The sequence below is a fragment of the Thamnophis elegans genome, chromosome Z, assembly GCF_009769535.1.
Source record: "Thamnophis elegans isolate rThaEle1 chromosome Z, rThaEle1.pri, whole genome shotgun sequence".
NCBI lineage: Eukaryota > Metazoa > Chordata > Lepidosauria > Squamata > Colubridae > Thamnophis > Thamnophis elegans.
In genome coordinates this window covers 126,671,390-126,690,794 of record NC_045558.1, presented here as the reverse complement: position 1 = coordinate 126,690,794, position 19,405 = coordinate 126,671,390, and the positions used below count along the sequence as shown (strand labels likewise).

The following is a 19,405-nucleotide window of genomic DNA, read 5'->3' as shown; positions in this document are numbered from 1 at the left end:
GCATGCTAGAAACCCGAAGATCAGCTGCCAGCTGATCTTCAGTCTCTGGTGCTCTGGCGTGCACACACGTACATGCATACAGGCGCGTTCTGGTTTGGGCACTTGGTGCCGAAAAGGTTCATAGCAATAGCAATAGCAGTTAGACTTATATACTGCTTCATAGGGCTTTCAGCCCTCTCTAAGCGGTTTACAGAGTCAGCATATTGCCCCCACAGTCTGGGTCCTCATTTCACCCACCTCGGAAGGATGGAAGGCTGAGTCAACCTTGAGCCGGTGAGATTAGAACCGCTGAACTGCAGATAACAGTCAGCTGAAGTGGCCTGCAGTACTGCACTCTAACCACTGTGCCACCTCGGCTCTATGGCCATCACTGATCTACCAGATAGTTCTACTGTTCCCCTGGCATTAAGATGTTGTGTCTGTGAAGTCCACAAGACCTCATACAAGACCTTTTCTTCTTCTTGTGCTTGGAACCGACTCGCTTCGTGTCCAAGGGAGTCTTTTGGAAGACATAAGACCATGGGATAATATAGTCGGAAGAGACCTTGGAGGTCTTCTAGTCCAGCCTGCTCCTCTACCATTCTGGACAAATGGCTGTCCAGTCTCTTTTGAAAACCTCTATTGAGGGAACACCCACAACTTCTAGAGATAAACCTTTCCACTGATTAATTGTTCTCATTGTCAGGAAATTTCTCCTTGGTTCTACCGTGTTTCTCTGAAAATAAGGCGGAGTTTGCTTTTCTTCTGACCCCTGAAATAAGCACTTGGCCTTATTTCAGGGGAGGTCTTATTATTTTTGAGGGGCAGGAGGCGGCGGGCGTGGTCACCTCATGGCTGCTGCGGTGTGGTGCTGCAGCAGCAGCGAGTCGCGTTCCTGGGCCTGCCGCTCTTTTTGCAGCGGCCGTTAGTAGAAGGAGCGTGGTGGCTAGGGTTACGGGAGCGGCCATTAGGTAAGGGCGTTTGGGGTGTGGGGGGCATATTTTCCCCTCCATTTCCCCTCCCTTTGGCCTCGCCTCCTCACCATGTGTGGTTTCCGTGGCAAGCAACCAGAGGAAATGGCAGGGGCCGGGTGTTCAAGCATCTAAATATTTTGAGGCGAGGGCTTATATTAGCGCATGCGCTCAAAAGCCCGATTGGGCTTATTATCCAGAGAGGTCTTATTTTGGGGGGAAACAGTGTAGATTGAATCTCTCTTAAATGAGCTTCCGTTCACTACTTCTTGCCCTGCCCTCAAATTCTCTGAAAAATAGGTTGACCCCAGTGGTGAGTTGCAGGTGGTACGTGTACCAGTGCCTGCCGGGAGCACCAGCTATTGTTCCAGTACGGTGCTCCAGAGGGCCCACCCACCCGCCCGCCATCCTTACCTGTATTCGAGCTCTTTGGTGCTTCCGCACATGTGCATAGAGTGTACAGCGCCTGCACGACACAATGCCAAGCAGCTGGAGCATCACAGAGCTGTCGCGGAGTGTCGCAGGAGGTAAGGACGCATGCACGTGCTGCATGCATTCAAGTGGTGGACATTGGGCCCCATTGCACCATACCGGTTGCAACGGGATCCGGAACCCACCACTGGTTGACCCCCTCTTCTCTGTGATAGCCCCTCAAGTACTGGAATATTGCTATCACATTACTCTTAGCCTGGTCTTGGTTAGACTAGACATGACTGGTTCCTTCAATCATTCATTATACAGTCCAGCCCCCTAATAAATCTTTATCACTCTTCTCTGCACTCTTTCTGGGTCTCGGCATCTTACTACTGGACGTAGACTTACAACCACAATTGAGCCGAAAATTTCTGCTGCTGAGACGTTTAAGTGAATTTTGCCCCATTTAACTAACTTTCTCGTTCCACTTGTTAAATGAATCACTCCAATTGTTAAATTAGTAACACGGTTGTTAAGTGAATCTGGCTTCCCCATTGACCTTGCTTGTCGTAAGGTCACAAAATGGGGTCACAAGACTCCAGGACATTGTGACCATCATAACTATGAGTCAGTTGCCAAGCGTCTGAATTTTGATCCCATTGACTTTGGGCGTGCTATAACGATTGTGAAAAACACCCGCAAATAACTTTTTTCAGTGCCTCTGTAGCTTCGAATGGTCACTAAGTGAACGATTGTAAGTCGAGGACTGCCTGTATTGAGTACAAAGATTATGGCGGACCTTTCTGCTTCTTACAGCAGCTGCTGTTGGGGTTGAACAGATTCCAAGGAGCGACCCACGTATAAATCCAGGAGGGAAAGGGATTGACAGTCAGCCCCCCCCCATTGTGCTTTGCTCCATCTTACCTAACTGCCTTGACGTTCTGCATGCTGTCACTTATATCCCAAAGGCTGATCCCACCACAAGCCACAAGGATTGTATGAGAAGAATGGAAAGTAAGAGCACTGATACACCAGGGGCCAACCTGGAAGAAGGTTAAAAAAAAAAACAGACACCAATTGAAAGCAGGCACTGAATCTGTTGGCACTTCTGTTGTGGCCGTCCAGCGGCCAGCAGAGCTGGCAGCAGAGTCGGGCAATGAGGAGGTTGGGGAGGAACACGGGCCAGTCCTGGAGTCTGGGGAAGGCTTGGATGAGCTCTGCGTCAGAGGCAGAGACGGGCCAAGGCCATCCAACAGTTACCAGCTGCCTTCGGAACTAGACAGCAGTGAGGCAGAGGAACAGCTGTAACATGTTCCCAGTGTGCGCATGCACAGAGCTGCCAGAAAAAAATCCGCTAAGAAATCAGGGTCGACTTGGGAGTAAAGCCACAGGTGGATGGTGAATAGCTCTTCCCATAGGGAATAAAAGAGGAGTGAAAGGGGAGTGGGCTTTAGCAGGAAACAACTAGTTCATTCATTTCAGGAGTGTGCAGATCTGTCCGTGAATCTCAGAGACTCTGTGCCAAGTCTTTCCTTGCACATCACTGCATTTGGAAAATATTTACATGGCAGCTTCCCAAGCTAGATAAGGTCAGTGGTCATAAATTCACCTTTGAAAGACAGTTTGCTGAATGTGAATGCGAGGAATTCACATTCGTTTAATAAAAGGGCTTTTCTCGGGACCAGGGATCTGCTTCGTGCTTTTTGGGGAAGCCTAGATCAGAACAACTTCCTTTCCCCAGGTTGTAAAAAGGCGCTATTCCTAAGGTCCAAATATACTTGAGCACACAGGTGCAGAACACCTGCCCTACCTTTGCCATCCCCAAAATCTCTCCTCCTTGCCAGACAATCAGGTCACCGTGTTCCCCACCAGAAGCAGCCAACTTCCCATCAGGAGACCAAGCCACAGCTGTGACAGCACCCTGGTGAGGAGGCAGGCATTCCGGGTCAGCTGTGGTGGATAAGGGAAAGAAACATACAGAGAGCAAAGTACTTAGACTTATATACCTCTTCACGGTGCTTTACAGCCCTCTCTAAGCGATTTTACAGAGTCAGCCTCTTGCCCCCCAACAATCGGGGTCCTCATTTTACCCACCTCGGAAGGATGGAAGGCTGAGTCAACCTTCAGCCTGGTGAGATTCGAACTGCAAATTTGAAGGCAGCCGGCAGGCAACAGAAGTATCCTACAGTACTGCACTCTAACCACTGCACCACCGAGACTCACAGCAATAGCACTTGGATTTATATACCGCTTTTGCAGCCCTCCCTAAGGGGTTTACAGAGTTAGCCTCTTGCCCCCAACATTTTACCCACCTTGGGAAGATGGAAGGATGAGTCAACCTTGAGCCTGGTGAGATACAGGTAGTCCTTGACTTACCATCAAAATTAAGCCCAAAATTTACGTTGTTAAGTCAGAATTTGCTAAGTAAGTTTGGCTCCATTATACGGCGTTTCTTGACGCAAGCTGTTGTTAAGTGAATCACTGCAGTTGATAAGTTAGTCACCTGGTTGTTAAGTGAATATGGCTTCCCCATTGACTTTTGCTTGGCAGAAGGTCGCAAAAGGGGATAGCACGACCTCGGGACGCAGCAACAGTCATAAGTGTGAACCAATTGCCAAGCATCTGAATTTTGATCACGTGATCATGGGGAACTGTGGAAAACGGTCATAAGTCACTTTTGCCCTTGTGACTTTGAATGGTCACTAAATGAACTGTTGTAAGCCGAGGACTACCTGTGATCCTCAACCTATGACCACAATTGAGTCTAAAATTTATGTTGCTAAGCAGAACAACTGTGAAGTGAGGTTTGCCTTATTTTGCAACCTTTTTTTTGCCACCGTTGCTAAGGGGATCATCACAGTTGTTAAGTGAATCACTTCGGTGTGCTCTTTTTTTCTCCTTATTTTCAGATTGCTGGAGAACTTCTTTCACATTTCTTTGGGATGTATTGTTGGAGCGGGGAGTAGATATTACTGCTAGCCTGCTTGTTTTCCATGATTATTTATGGAAAAATGCATGCTGGGAATTGAAGTCCACACAAAATTGCCAAGGTTGGGAAAGCCGGCACTCCTTGACTTACAGCCATTCTTTTAGTGACCATTCAAAGTTATAACGGCACAGAAAAAAATTACTTATGACAACTTTTCACACTTAACAACAGTTGCAGAATCCCCATGGCCATGTGATCAAAATTCAGACCCTTGGCAACTGGCTCATATTTATGACAGTTGCAGTGTCCTGGAGTCATGTGATTGCCTTTTGCAACATTTCAACAAGTCAATGAAAAAGCCAGATTCACTGAACAACTGTAGTTTTCAGCAGTGATTCACTTAACGATGGTGGCAAGGAAGGTCGTTAAATGGGGCAAACTTTGCTTAATAACTGTCTTGCTTAGCAACAGAAATTTTGGACTCAATTGTGATTGTTAAGAATAAGTGATAGCCACCCCCCTCGTATCTCTCTCTGCCTCTATTTCTTGTTCTGCTTCAATCCACAGATTTCAAAATGTTCCAGGTCTTTTAGGGCAGGAATTACCAACAGAGGTGGTATTCGGCCGGTTCGCACTGGTTCGGGCGAACTGGTAGGGGAAATTTGACCTGATTCGCCAAACCGGTAGCGACATCTGGCTGGCCCCGCCCCTGCCTGCCCGCTCGATGCTTGCTCATCCCGCCTGCCCGCTTGATGCTTGCTCGACCCTCAGATTGCTGGGTGAGGAATCCTGGGAGTTGAAGTCCACAAGTCTTAAAGTTGCCAAGGATGTAGACCCCAGTTTTAGGAGATCCATTGTCATGATCCTGACTAACGAACCCTAACTCTGAGGCTAAGGATTCCCTCTTTATTGGGTACATCATATCAGCACGATCACGTAGAAGGATTACCTTCTTCATTTATAAGGGAAAACTGCAATACTTCATCCAGCAGAAAGATTACCCCGTCAGAAGCCACTTGGGTAAAGTGAAGGAATGTTAGAGCAGAGAAGTTAGTCAGGAAATTCCATGAAAATTATCCCCAGAAGCCAAAGGAACCACCTGGTGATTGGGGCAGAGGTGGTATTCTACCTGTTCAGACCGCTTCACTTGAACCGGTAGCAGAAATCACGAGTGGCCCCTCCCAACTGCCCCAGCTCTATGGCATTCCATTTAGGCCCTTTTTTCACCAAAGGTACGTGCGTGGACAGCTGAGTGTGCGCTCACATTTGAGAACCAGTAGGGAAGGTAAGTGAATACCACCCCTGGATTGGAGGAGTGGGGGTAATAGGAAATTAACCCATCTAATATTTGATATTTTCCAGGTATTCCTCAGTTACTAGGGGTGATCCGACTGTCAACTTCTAATCGTACCTGGCAGAAACCAATTCTCTATTCCTCAGTTGCCATACAGAGTGGGGAGAGGAGGAGGGAGGAAGAAATGTGTTGCTAGACAAAACACAGAACTTTCTCATAGGAACCAAGGTCATCTTTACAGATGGTGAATAGAGACGTGGAGGAGTTGGCTGACATGACTTGCGACTTTTGGGGAGGGGGTTATTTCCCATTTTAATTATTCTGAAACCGCGGGAAACATTTAGAGTTGATTTTCCATTTGATCATGCTGATATGATGTACCCAATAAAGGCATTCTTAGAGGGAGGCCTTAGCCTCAGAGTTCTGATTTGCTTGGGTTCATTAGTCGGATTCATGACACCCATCTACTTACCATCAGTTTTAGGGACGGCCCATATGCGGACTGACTTGTCTTTGGAGATGGTCAGGAATGACGATGAGGTAGCAGCAGCCGCACAGACAGAAGCAGAGTGTCCGAAAAGGACTTGAGGTTGTTCAATCTGCAAATAACCAGAAAGGAATTAATAAAAGGCATGCGATAAAAGGCAATATTACTCTTATGCGAGTAAAAAAACTGGAGAAAAATAAATGTTTACGTCTGCATTGTATTTAAAAGATTTATATGGTCATTCACCTTAAGTAACTTAACTTTGGGGGATTGATAAGAAAAATAAAAACCCTAACCCTAACTCTAACCCTAACCAGTAAAATTAAATTCTGGCGTTTCAACCAATAATTTCTAATGCATCAACATTACAACTTTCAAGTTGTAACCTAATTTTATTTCAAATTAGCCGATAACTTGATGTTGCCTGGGTATTTATTTACAGGGGGGAAATGTCCGGACCAAACGTAATTTCTAATGTTGGATTTTTCCCCTTATCTGAGGGAGTCCTCTTGTGGAGTACTGTGAAGCCGTTACCATGGCAACTCCACTGTGCTGCACAGTAGAAGCCAGTAAGGCACAACAAGCTGTATCTTAACAGAACACCTCCCCTCCGAAAGGGTATTAGGGGTGTTTTTCCCACCCAGTATTTTTATCCAGAAAGTAAGTCATCTATACACCAGTTTGGTTGAAATTGTTCAAGATGTTCCAGTGTTATGCTTGAACACACAAACACACACACGCACACACACGCACACACATTTTTATAGAGAGAGAGTGTTCCTGGAAGAACTGATCCCTATTATTTGTACTGTGCAACCACCATAGGTCTTTAAAAGAAAAAAGATAAAAGATTTCCCCTCCTTTCTTACTGTTAAGGGTCTCCAAATTTTCACGGTGCCATCAGCACCAGCTGCAGCCAACATAAAGTCTTTCTGCCCTGCGGAGGATAAAAACACAAGTCTTTCATACCAACTCCACAGAGAGTAACCTATGGGATGGGTACATCCAAATACTTTACGACAAAGTTTCCTGTTTAATTCCTTTAATACTTCAACTTCATTGCAAGGTTATTTATTTCTATCCTGCCTTTATAATTTTTATAAATAACTCAAGGCGGCGAATGTATCCAACACACTTTTCTCTTCCTATTTTCCCCACACCAAGAACCCTGTGAGATAAGGGTTGTGGCCCGCCAGGGGTCAGCAGAAGTAGCAGCAGATTCGGACAGTGAGGAGGTTGGGGAGGGACATGGGCCAGTCCTGGAGTCTGGGGAAGGCTCTGATGAGGGCTCTGTGTCGAGGGCAGAGAGGGGGCCACAGCCGTATGCGTTATCAGCTGCCTTCAGAGTCAGACGTCAGTGAGGCACAGGAACAGCTGGAACCTATTCCCAGTGTGCGCATGTGCAGAGTTGCCAGACAAAGGGAACAGCTAAGGAACAGGGGCTAACTTGGGAGCAAGGCCACAGGTGGACGGTGAATGGCCCCTCCCAGAGGAAATAAAAGTGGAGCGAAACGGGAGTGGAGTTTGCAGGAGACAAGAGACAATTAGTTTGATTAATTGGTTCATAACTCTCCGAGACTTCTTGACAACTTTTGCAGATATCAGCCTGTCAGCTCTCCAAGCCAGATAAGGTCTGTGACTGTAAATCCTCCCTTGAAAGACTTTGCTGGATGTGAATGAGCAGAATTCACAGTCAATTAATAAAAGGGGTTTTTGTCAGAATCAGGGGTTTGCTTCATGCTCTTGGGAAGCCTAGGCCAGAACAGTAAGATGGGCTGAGAGAGACTCATTTCATACCTAAGGTGGGAGTAGAACTCACAGTCTCCTGTTTTTAGCCCTGTGCATTAACCATGAGGTCTAACCACTAGATCAGAATGTAATGTTTTTGTCTCTCTCTGTCTCTGGGCTTAAGGGAAGATGGCTTGATCAAATTTAAGCATGTTTTAATGTATATTTTCACAAATGGAAGCATCATCTGTATCAAAATTAAACCCTGATATAAAAATATACACAACCAAAGATTCATTTGCATTACAGGGTAAACAATGCAGACAGGGCTTTCACCTCCTCCCCAGTCCCTGTCTTCCAAAACAGAGTCATATTTTTTGCAAAACAGTGCCAAGAAATCTCTTACATGGATCTCTGAAGCCAGTGCAGTGATTGGTTTGGCTCGGGTGAGCCAAGAAGCGAGTTTCTTCCACTCCCTGGAGGTTCCATGTTATCAGCATCCCATCTCTGCCCATGGAGATGACATGGTCTTTCTGTGTGCAAGGATGCAGAAAGGGAAGAGTTCGGGGGAATAAAACAAGAAGCATGGTCAGGCATAGTTACAGGATATGTGTGTAGCAACTGCTCTGTGGGATTGGCTGGGAACATGCAAACGGTTTTGCAGCTGGCTGCAACACAGAATGGAGAACCCTTCAGAGCGGTGGGTAAACACAATTCTCAGAAGACCCCACCAGAATACTAGTTGAATATGCTGAGAACTGATGTCCCACAGCCGAACTCATTTAGGAAGTAATGACCCAGTTAAATAAGCTAGGAGTAGACAGCTAAAATGAGGCAAAAGGATCAATAGACTGTCAGGTGTGCCTCCATTAATAACCAAGAAAGAAAACTCCCAACTCCATTGTTCATGGAATTAAAGATACTTTTACTGGTTATGAAAAGATAGCAGCTGCACTGGTTACCGATCAGTCTCCGGATACGCTTCAAGGTGCTAGTCGTAACTTATAAAGCCCTTCATGGTATTGGATCTGGGTACTTGAGAGACCGCCTGCTGCCAATTACCTCCCACAGACCCATTAGATCTCACAGGGTTGGCCTCCTCCGGGTGCCATCTACCAGCCAATGCCACCTGGCTATTACCCGGGGGAGGGCCTTCTCTGTGGCAGCTCCGGCCCTCTGGAATGAACTCCCCGCAGGGATTCGGACCCTCACCTCTCTCCAGGCCTTCCGAAAAGCCGTCAAAACCTGGCTTTGCCGGCAGGCCTGGGGGTGATGAGTTCCCTCCCCTCTCGACATGTATGGTTGTGCGACTGTTGTCTACTTTTATTATTTGTATTTTGTCTTTTATGTTCCCCCCCTTTTTTCCCCCTTGAATTGTTTGCCGCCCTGAGTCCTCCCGGAGAAGGGCAGCATACAAATAATAAAATACAAATACAAATACAGCGAAAGGAAAGCAAAATCTAAGCCAAAAAGGCACGAACAAGTACATATCAAATGATTACCCAGCCCCCTCCCTCCAATTACTCCAGCCCAGTGTCCAATCTGCAACTCCCTAAGGTGTCATGTGGGGTGCATCTTCAAAAGGCCTCATCAGGTTGGTATGCGAGACGGTTGGCCTTGACCAAACATCAGCATACACAGAAGATGGTGAGAACAAAACTCTCTGCTACCTATTCCTCCAGTACCATATAATTCCCTTCCCAAATACCGTGCCCCCACCCTCCCTGTTTCTATGGCAGCCGATAGCAAGCAAGCGAAACAGAGGCTGACACTAACAAGAATCTGCTATGAATGAGCCACAGTCAACAGAAATAATTACTATGCCAATTCTACACTAAATGCTAGAAATGATAACAGCGTCCTCCCAAAAGTACAAGAACAGGTAGCCCTCGACCTACGATCACAATTGAACTCAAAATTTATGTTGCTAAGTGAGGCTAAGTTGTTGAGATTTGACCCATTTTATGACCGTTCTTGCCACCGTTGTTAAGTAAATCGCTGCAGTTGTTAAGGCTAGTAACACGGTTGTTAAATGGATCTGGCTTCCCCATTGACTTTGCTTGTCAGTAGGTCGCAAAAGGGGATCACGTGATCCAGAGACACTGCAACCGTCATAAATATGAGTCAGTTGTCAAACGTCTGAATTTTGATCACGTGATCATGGAAATGCTGCAATGGTCATAACTGTGAAAAATAGTCATAAGTCACTTTTTTCAGTGCCGTTGTTAAATTCAAACGGTCACTAAACAAATTTTTGTAAGTCGAGGACTACCTGTATATTAGTTATCAGCAATAACAATATTACTTTCTGAACATTCAAAGATGATGTTAGTTTTCTTATACTCTTGGGAAAATGCTTCTGGTTGAGCTAGATACAATATAATATTCATTCATTCATTCATTCATTCATTCATTCATTTATTCATTCATTCATTCATTCAACACATCCGATCCCATCCCATCAGAGGTGGGTTCCTGTTGGTTCAGCCCTGTTCGGCTGAACCGGTAGTATCTTGCCAGCCTGGGTCACTGGAACTGGCAACAACCCAGGCCTGCCACACCACTGAACCGGTTCTCTTGATGGCACCGTAGGCGGTGCAATCTTGGTTTTTCCTTCTGGGCATGCGCAGAGCAATTTTTGTTGCACTGTGCATGTGAGTGCGCATTGCATTCCTGAATGAACCAGTAGTAGTGATAGCCAGAACCCATCCTACATCCCATCCCTCCCTCCCTCCCTTCAATTTGTTGCCGCCCATCTCACCATACAAGCTCACTTTTACACCTGGAACTGTGAGGATTATACAAAATAGCAAATCTAATTGCAAATAACGATTTCAGACCAATTTCAGTCCTTAAAGGTTAAGCATCAAGTTAAAATGTTTTTATCCTTATCTCTGTTTCTTTCAGGTCTTCTCCAAGGCACTATTTATACATTTTTCCCCCTAAACATGACCTTGAATGCAAAGCTGTTTTCTCTTCCACTCTCATCCACAGAGACAGCATTCTAGAAGCGCCCACAATGTTTTAAACCTCAAAATGGCTCGTTCTGAATTTGAAAGAGGCCGTCGGAAGACTTTACAGAAAGTGTTCCGATGCTGCTCCCAAAGGGATCACATCAAGCTCAGGACAACTTCTCTGAGCTCAGAAGAATCTTGGATCAATTCTGGAGAGATCAAAATGGCCTCTTTCAAATCCCCCCAAAAGTGATTTTCAATTCTAAACTCTTTGCGCTTCTTTACAGAGTTTTCAGTGGGTTCCTTTCTGGGTTTGAACTCCCTCATTTTATTTTATAGAATCACTGAAATGTGGAGGGGAGGCAAAGACATATTTAGGAAAGAATCTGTTAGAATATTCATGAGTGAGAGAGACATGGTAACAAGGCCAGCCAATGAATAGTCATAGCAACTAAGTCAGCCAATGGGAGCTTAAACAAATCTGAGTCTGTACTGAGAATAAAAACTGAGTTATTCTGAACTCTGAGATGAAAATGTTCTCTCCTGGTTGTGTTCTGCTTGTAACTTCTACCACATTGAAAGATTCTACTATTGGTATTATACATTTATTCATCTGTTATTATGTATAAAAAGAAGTTAATGAATCCAGCTGAATCGGTTATCTTTGAGTGTTTTCTGGATTTGATTTTTCTGCAGAATCATCCTTTGAAAATGTTCCACCTTTGGCCTATCCCCTTACCTCAGTTGTGATTCCACAGATTGGGCTTTGGTGCCCCAGGAATTTCTGGACACACTCGCTAGTTGTCATATCCCAGAGACAAACGGTACCATCATTGGAGCCAGAGAGCTGTTGCCAAAAGAACAAGGGTCAGAAAGAGTAGTTAGAAATGCAGAATAGCCTTTTAGGAGGCTTGTAGAGTGCCCCTGGGGGGTGGAAGCCCCCACAAATGAGCAAAAAAGCTGGCCCGGTTTTCGCTCATTTCTGCCCACCCCAGCACCCAGGAACACTCTGAAAGCCTCCTAAAGATTATGCATGGCCATTTTAAATGTACACTAATTGGCATACATTAAAATGAAATTTCACTGCCTACTGTTCTCAAAAGGTCACCAATTCCAATATACCTTATATAAGAATGACCCCCCCCCAAAAGCAACCTTACCCTGTCACATGGTACTTGAGTCTCGAACTGCCAACCTTCCGTTCAACAGGTTCAGCACCCTAACCACTAGATCAGGGGCGTCAAACTCAAGGCCTGCGGGCTGAATACAACCTCCCTCCCGAGGTCAAACACAACTCTGATGCGGCCCTCAATGAAATCGAGTTTGACACCCCTACACTAGACCGGGTGTCGGCAACCCCCGGCTCTGGAGCTGCATGTGTCTCTTTGGGCCCTCTGCTGTGGCTCCCTGTCCCATCACTGGCTGAACCCGCCCCTTGCCCTCCCCTCTCCTCCTTCGCCTGGCTTGAGAAGGTAAGGGCGACGGCAGAGGATGGAGAAGCAGCCTGATTCTCCAAGGCCTCATTCTTGTGGAGCTTCTTCTGGCCCTTGTTGGTGCTGGCCATGCCTCGGTCACTTGGGGAGATGCACAACTTGCTCTTTGCTCCGAGACACTACCCTGGTCCAGCTGCAACTGACGCCAGCCTCACTAACACGAGGGCTGATGGAGTGGGAATGAGATTCAGTGGGAGGGGACGTCAGAAAGGGGGACGTGCCAGCAGTGCCCAGCCACAGCTTTAAGTGGTTCAGGGCAAGGGAAAAAGGAGCTGGCCCCACCAAACCTCATACACCCACCCCGGAGGTCAGGCTCGGAGAAAGCCCTCACCAAAGACCCTTGCCTATCAGCTGATCCCCTCCTCTCTTTCTCTCCCTCCCTCTGTATCTCTCTCACTCTCTCTCTCTCTGTGTCTGCGTTTCTTCTCTCTCTTTCTCGGAAAGCCGCATGTGGGTCAAGTCAGCAAGCTCTCCTTGGGCCACTTCGCTACTTCTTTTATTTCTTCTTTTTGGAAATCCAGGCTGGCTGAAGACATTAATGGTAAGAGAGTGCTACCTCTTTGATGGACTCAGAGAAAGTTCCCATTTGTCACACGTTTTTTTTCCAAAGATTTATTTCCATTTTTAAAAATAACTCAAGACTATGAACATACCTAATACTTCTTCCTCTTTCTATCTTACCCACAATAACAACCCTGTGAGGTGAACGGGACTAAGAGAGAGTAATGGGCCCAAAGTCACACAGCCAGTTTTCATGTCTAAGGCGGGACTGGAACTCAAGAGTCTTCTGGTTTCTAGCCTGGCTCTCTTTTCCTAGTGATTCACAACGGTTCACCGACAAATGAGCGCACGACAAAAGCACGCTGACAAAACCACGGTGAGAAAACGGCGATGTCGAAATCACGCCCACAACAGCGCGCTGACAGCAGCACGCCGACAAAAGCATGCCATCAACAAACAATGCGGAAACAAGGTAATAACCCTAACCCTAACCCTTACCTTAACCCTAATCGCGCTTTTGTCGGTGCGCTGTTGTTGGTGCGCTGTTGTGGGCGCAATTTCAATGTCGCCGTTTTCTCACCGCGGTTTTGTCAGCACAGTTTTGTCGTGTGCGCATTTGTCGGGTCACGATTCACAACAGTGGACTTGCAAATGTTACGTCAATAGCAAAATGGCGGATCCTCCTTTTTGGTCAATGACAATAACTAACCCAGCCCCTTGGGGATTCTCCTCCTCAGGAGCCCAGAAGTTCATGCTCTGTGAATTTCTCCACACTCACCAACATGGTGCCAATCCAAGCACAGCTGGAAATCCAGTCCTGGTGGCAGAAAAGCAGGGAGCGCAAGAGAGAGGGAGCCTTCTGAAGAGGGTCCCTTACATCCCATAGAAACAAGGCCTGAGATTGGGAGGAGACACATTCAAAGCAAAGAATTGTAGCCATTTTTGCTCTATTCATTTGTTATCAAACAGACTTTCTTTCACCACATTCCATATCTTGCCTTCTAAATGAGCAGAGTAGAGTAGAATAAGAATAGAGTAGAGTAGAATAAGAGTAGAGTAGAGTAGAATAAGAATAGAGTAAAGTAGAGTAGAGTATAATAAGAGTAGAGTAGAGTAGAATAAGAATAGAGTAGAGTAGAATAAGAGTAGAGTAGAGTATAATAAGAATAGAGTAGAGTAGAATAAGAATAGAGTATAATAAGAATAGAGTAAAGTAGAGTAGAGTATAATAAGAGTATAGTATAATAAGAATAGAGTAGAGTAGAGTAGAGTAAGAATAGAGTAGAGTAGAGTATAATAAGAATAGAGTAGAGTATAATAAGAATAGAGTAGAGTAGAATAAGAGTAGAGTAGAGTATAATAAGAATAGAGTAGAGTAGAATAAGAGTAGAGTAGAGTAGAGTAGGGTAAGGGTAAGGGTAAGGATAAGGATAGAACAGAAGTTGGAAGGGACATTGGAGGTCTTCTGGTCCAACCACCTGCTCAGGCAGGAAATCCTACACCACTTCAAACAAAAGGTTAGCCAATATCTTCTTAAAAACTTCCAATGTTGGAGCATTCACAACTTCTAGAGGCAAGTTGTTCCACTGATTAATTATTCTAACTGTCAGGAAATTTCTTAGTTCTAAGTCGCTTCTCTCCTTGGTTAGTTTCCACCCATTGCTTCTTGTCCTGCCCTCATGTGCTTTGGAGAATCACTTAACTCCCTCTTCTTCGTGGCAGCCCCTGAGACATTGGAACACTATTATCATGTCTCCCCCTAGTCCTTCTTTTCATTAAACTAGATATACTCAGTTCCAGCAACTGTTTTTTTTTATGTTTTAGCCTCCAGTCTCCTTCTTCCTACTTTCTTAGGCACCCATTTCTCATAGGCCAGAAAGATTAATATGTAGGCTATGAGGGATTCTAAGCAGGTGACCAGGTGAGCAAACCACTCCAGCAGACATTTGTTAGGAGATGGAGCCTCACCATCCCACTGCACAACTGATGAATGCACCAATATTATTGGACTGGAATATCATGGGGCAAATTAGGTGTGACAGGGAAGCTGTACCCCAGAAGCTCCTCCCATCTTCTCTGTCACATGCTAAAGTTATTCTGCCCTTGGGTTAAGGTCATAGGGCAACCTTACCCGGTCTTTGCTTCCGGTAGCAAGGTAGTTGCCATCAAGGCTGAAGGAACAACAGGTCACCCCAGAAGTGTGACCACGGAGGATAGAGAGTGGTGAGATGCCGGCTTGCAAGGCAGGTCCTGGTCTCAGGGTCTCTGAAAGCCACAGCCCAACGGTGAAATCCTCTGGAAAAAGAAATATATAGATGAAAGTAAAAGTGAAGACAAGTCAATAGATTTGTAACTGTTGTGGCACACAAGCGGCCAGTGTAGCTGGCAGTAGATTCGGACAGTGAGGAAGTTGGGGAGGGACATTGGTCAGTCCTGGAGTCTGGGGAAGGCTCTGAAAGTGCTCTACATTGGAGGCAGAGATGGGACCAGAGCCATTTGCAGGTTATCAGCTGCCTTCAGAGTCAGATATCAGTGATGCAGACAAACAGCTGGAGCCTGTTCCCAGTGTGCGCATGCGCAGAGTTGCCAGACGAAGGGAACAGCTAAAGAACAGGGGCTGACTTGTTGGACAATGAATGGCCCCTCCCAGAGGAAATAAAAGAGGAACGAAAGGTGGAGTGGAGTTTACAGGAGACAATTAATTCGCTTAGTTGGTTTGTGACTCTCTGGAATTCCTTGCTGAGTTTTGCAGATATCGGCCTGGCAGCTCTCCAAGCCAGATAAGGTCTGTGACTGTAAATCTTTCCTTGAAAGACTTTGCTGGACGTGAATGAGCAGAATTCACAGCAAATTAATAAAAGGGGTTTTTGTCAGGACAAGGAGTTTGTTTCATGTTCTTGGGAAGCCTTGGTCAGAACAGTAACTTAGAAGTTAGGGCAATATATTTCTTTTGGTGGTTTCACAGAACATGTGAATTCTTTCAACATCTCCTTCTTCTAACCTCACAATCACCTGGATATTGATACTTTAAACTCAAATATAAACCCCATTCTCCTCCCTCCCAGGTGGTATTGTTCTTACAAGCGCTGCCTCTTTTATTGCAAAACTGGGTTGCAAAAACTAAACAAAAAAAAGTGGGAGGGTGACTTAGTAATTAAACACAAGCATTCTGAACACACCCAGAGACACATTTCGCAAATATTTCATTCCAGATTGCATAATTCATCTCTGCTCCTGAAAAGAGTCTGGCTCGAATTAGAAGGATCGAGAAAACCAACTGACTGCCAGGACTTTAAGATCCAAGCTGGGATCTTAAAGAGTAATCCAGTTGCCATTGAAATAAAAAATAAACCCGCTTGTACACAACACCCCCTCCAACATAATTCTAACTATACACATCTCCACCAAAACCTATAGAAAGTAGGGTTTGTGTTACGTACAGTGAGGTTCTTCCTTCCTCATGTTATCACAAATTTGTAAGTAAATGAGACAAATAACTCTATTAACCAAAAAAAGAAAAGTGAGGCCTCCTTGAAGTTAAGTTAAATTCCTAAGTGATTTGATGGAATTTTTCTTGGAACATAGAAGTGTCTGTAGAGATTCTCAGTCATCCAGGTCATGGTTGTCTCAAAGATGCTTTTTCAGGAGGCAACTGGACTTTCTTGTTTTTCTTTGAAGATGTTTTGCTTCTCATCCAAGAAGCTTCTTCAGCTCTGACAGGATGGTGGGGCATAGAAAGATTTATATTCCTTGCAGACAGCTGGTCATTTGCATCCTTTTAAGAGGGTCCTTGAAGCACTTGGAGGTTTATCTCTGTCCTCAGGGTCACCTGAGTAGTTGCCCCTAATTCCTGTAGTTTGCAATTTTTCCTCTGGAAATCCATTCCTACTCCCACACCATTCAAAGGGTGTTCATCCCAAATTGCATAGCTTAAAAGTTTTGTAGAGAGTCTCAGTCATCTAGGTAATGATTGTCCCAAAGGTGCTTTTTTCAGGAGGCAACTGGACTTCGTGTTTTCTTTGAAAATGTTTTGCTTCTCATCCAAGAAGCTTCTTCAGCTCTGACAGGATAGTGGAGCATGGAAGGATTTATATTCCTTGCAGACAGCTGGTCATTTGCATCCTTTTGGAGTGTCTTTGAAGCACTTGGAGGTTTACCTGTTTCCTCAGGGTCACCTGAATAATGCTCCTGATTCTTGTAGTCTGCATTTTTTCCTCTGAAATTCCTCTGGAAATTTGGGGTGAACACACTTTGAATGGTGTGGGAGTAGGAATGGACTTCCAGAGGGGAAAAAATGCAGTGTACAGGAACTGGAAGCATGGAATATCAATCCTTCCATGCTCCACTATCCTGTCAGAGCTGAAGAAGCTCCTTGGATGAGAAGTGAAACGTCTTCAAAAGAAAAAAAAACAAGAAAGTCCAGTTGCCTCCTGAAAAAAAGCCCCTTTGGGACAACCATGACCTGGATGACTGAGAATCTCTACAGACTTTTAAGCTATGCAATTTGGGATGAACACCCTTAGAATGGTGTGGGAGTAGGAATAATGGATTTCCAGAGGGGAAAAAAATTGCAGACTACAGGAATTAGGGGCAACTTCTCAGGTGACCCTATGGACAGAGATAAACCTCCAAGTGCTTCAAGGATCCTCTAAAAGGATGCAAATGACCAGCTGTCTGCAAGGATTATAAATCCTTCCATTCCCTACTATCCTGTCAGAGCTAAAGAAGCTTCTTAGATGAGAAGCAAAATGTCTTCAAAAGAAAAACAAGAACTTTCAGTTGCCTCCTCATAAAAGCCCCTTTGGGACAACCATGACCTGGATGACTGAGAATCTCTACAGACTTTTAAGCTATACAATTTGTGATAAACACCCTTTGAATGGTGTGGGAGTAGGAATGGATTTCCAGAGGAAAAAAACTGCAGACTACAGGAATCAGGAGCGCCACTCAGGCAACCCAGATAAACTTCCAAGTGCTTCAAGGACCCTTTAAAAGGATGCAAATCACCAGCCATCTGCAAGGAATACAAATCCTTCCATTCCACACCATTCAGTCAGGGCCGAAAAAGCTTCTTGGATGAGAAGCAAAACATTTTCAAAAGCAAAAACAAGAAAGTCCAGTTGCCTTCTGAAAAAAGCACTTTTGCGACATGGCTGGTTTGCCATCACTGCTGTAGAATTTGGCTCTTCAATCTGTTCTAAAAACCTGGGATTTTCTGCCACCTAAGTTCCAACTAAGCTGAATCCTACTTAGTTATCAAGCCTAGACGAGTTCAGCCAGATACTGCTACTTGCAATTCCATTGAATCCTCCCACAAGTGACTCCCTTTTTTTGCTCAATTCCTTTCTAGTTCTTGAAGTCCTCAAAGAAACCCCCTGGAATCCCCCCCCTGGACTCACCTGAGACAGAAGCCACCAGCTTATCAGACACCGCAAGGCCCATCACAGCTTTCTCGTGGGCCTTGAACTGATGGCAGCAATTGGAGCTGCTCTCAAAAGTCTTCCAGACACAAAGGGACCCATTGCCGAGGCCCGCAACCAAAAATACATGATGTAACCAGGCCAGGCTACAGACGGCCACATCGCTTCCTTGCAAATGAACCGGGGTTGTCTGAAAGCCTACAAGAATGAAAGAACATACATAAGTTAAAAAACTATCTAAGGTTTCATACTCTAGCAACAAAGAGCCTGTTAGGACTGCGATGAAAAACCTATGGCAGGCGTGCCACAAGTGACACATGGAGCCCTCTCTGGGAGCAGGTGAGCCGTCACCCCAGCTCAGCTCTACCACGCATGCATACACCCCTCCCGCTGACCAACTGATTTTCGGGTCTCTGCTGGGCATGCGTGGGGGGGGGAGCCAGGGCACATGCAGGAGATACCTATGCGTGGGGGAGCATGCGTGTATGTGCAGGGGGCGGGGGGATTGAGAGGAGGGGTAGCATGCCCCCATGCCGTTTTTGGGCGCAGGAGGCTTCAGGGAGGCCTGCTAGGCCCAAAACGGGTCGTAGCGGTCACACGCATCCTATGCACGGGTAAAGAGGCCGCGCAGAGGGAGTTGCACACGGATGCACAAGACAGCCTAGAGCACAGGGGGTGTTGGGTGCATTGTATTATGGGTGGGCACCCAGTGTGCACACTGTTTTGTGCATGTGCACGCTGTTGGCACGCGCCAACAAAGAGATTAGCCCTCCCTTTGTTAGGGGCTGGATGGGGAGCAATGTGTTTGGAAACTGAATCCCCGCAAGATTGAGTGGTTCTGGGTTTGGGGTCCTTTGGTCCATGGAGAATTGATCACCTTTGGTCTTGGAGGCAGTGGCACTGCCCCAAATAGACCCAGTGCATAATTTGGGGGTTCTCCTGGACTCATGACTCCTGAGTCATCAGATGGCAGCCGTGGCCAGGAGGGGCTTTGCACAATGTGGGTTGGGCTCTTCTTCCGGTGGGCACTTTTGCAGGAAATTAGGTTTCCACTCAGTTCTTTTGACCCAAATGACAGCTCATCTAGGATGGGGATGTGTTGTGGCCCAGCAGGAGCCGTTGGAGCTGCCACCAGACTCCGACAGCGAGGGGCCCTATGAGTCGGCTCTGGAGGATGTGGAAGACCCTGGACAGGGTTCCGACTCAGCGCAGGGCGCAGAGAGGCTGGTTGACCA

At 45.9% G+C, this 19,405-nt stretch overlaps 1 protein-coding gene across 2 annotated transcripts in view; it reads right to left on the bottom strand.

Moving 5' to 3' along the window:
- The window catches only part of TEP1 (telomerase associated protein 1), a 174,783-nt gene that overhangs the window by 13,545 nt on the left and 141,833 nt on the right, over positions 1-19,405 (bottom strand). For both annotated transcript variants that reach the window (XM_032237579.1, XM_032237580.1), the window contains exons 44-52: positions 18,150-18,368; positions 14,882-15,045; positions 13,529-13,645; positions 11,496-11,603; positions 8,209-8,335; positions 6,944-7,011; positions 6,060-6,186; positions 3,175-3,314; positions 2,289-2,407 (exon numbers count right to left, since the gene is read on the bottom strand). In XM_032237579.1, the coding sequence (XP_032093470.1) occupies positions 2,289-2,407; positions 3,175-3,314; positions 6,060-6,186; positions 6,944-7,011; positions 8,209-8,335; positions 11,496-11,603; positions 13,529-13,645; positions 14,882-15,045; positions 18,150-18,368 (1,189 nt within the window). The remainder of the gene's footprint in view (positions 1-2,288; positions 2,408-3,174; positions 3,315-6,059; positions 6,187-6,943; positions 7,012-8,208; positions 8,336-11,495; positions 11,604-13,528; positions 13,646-14,881; positions 15,046-18,149; positions 18,369-19,405) is intronic.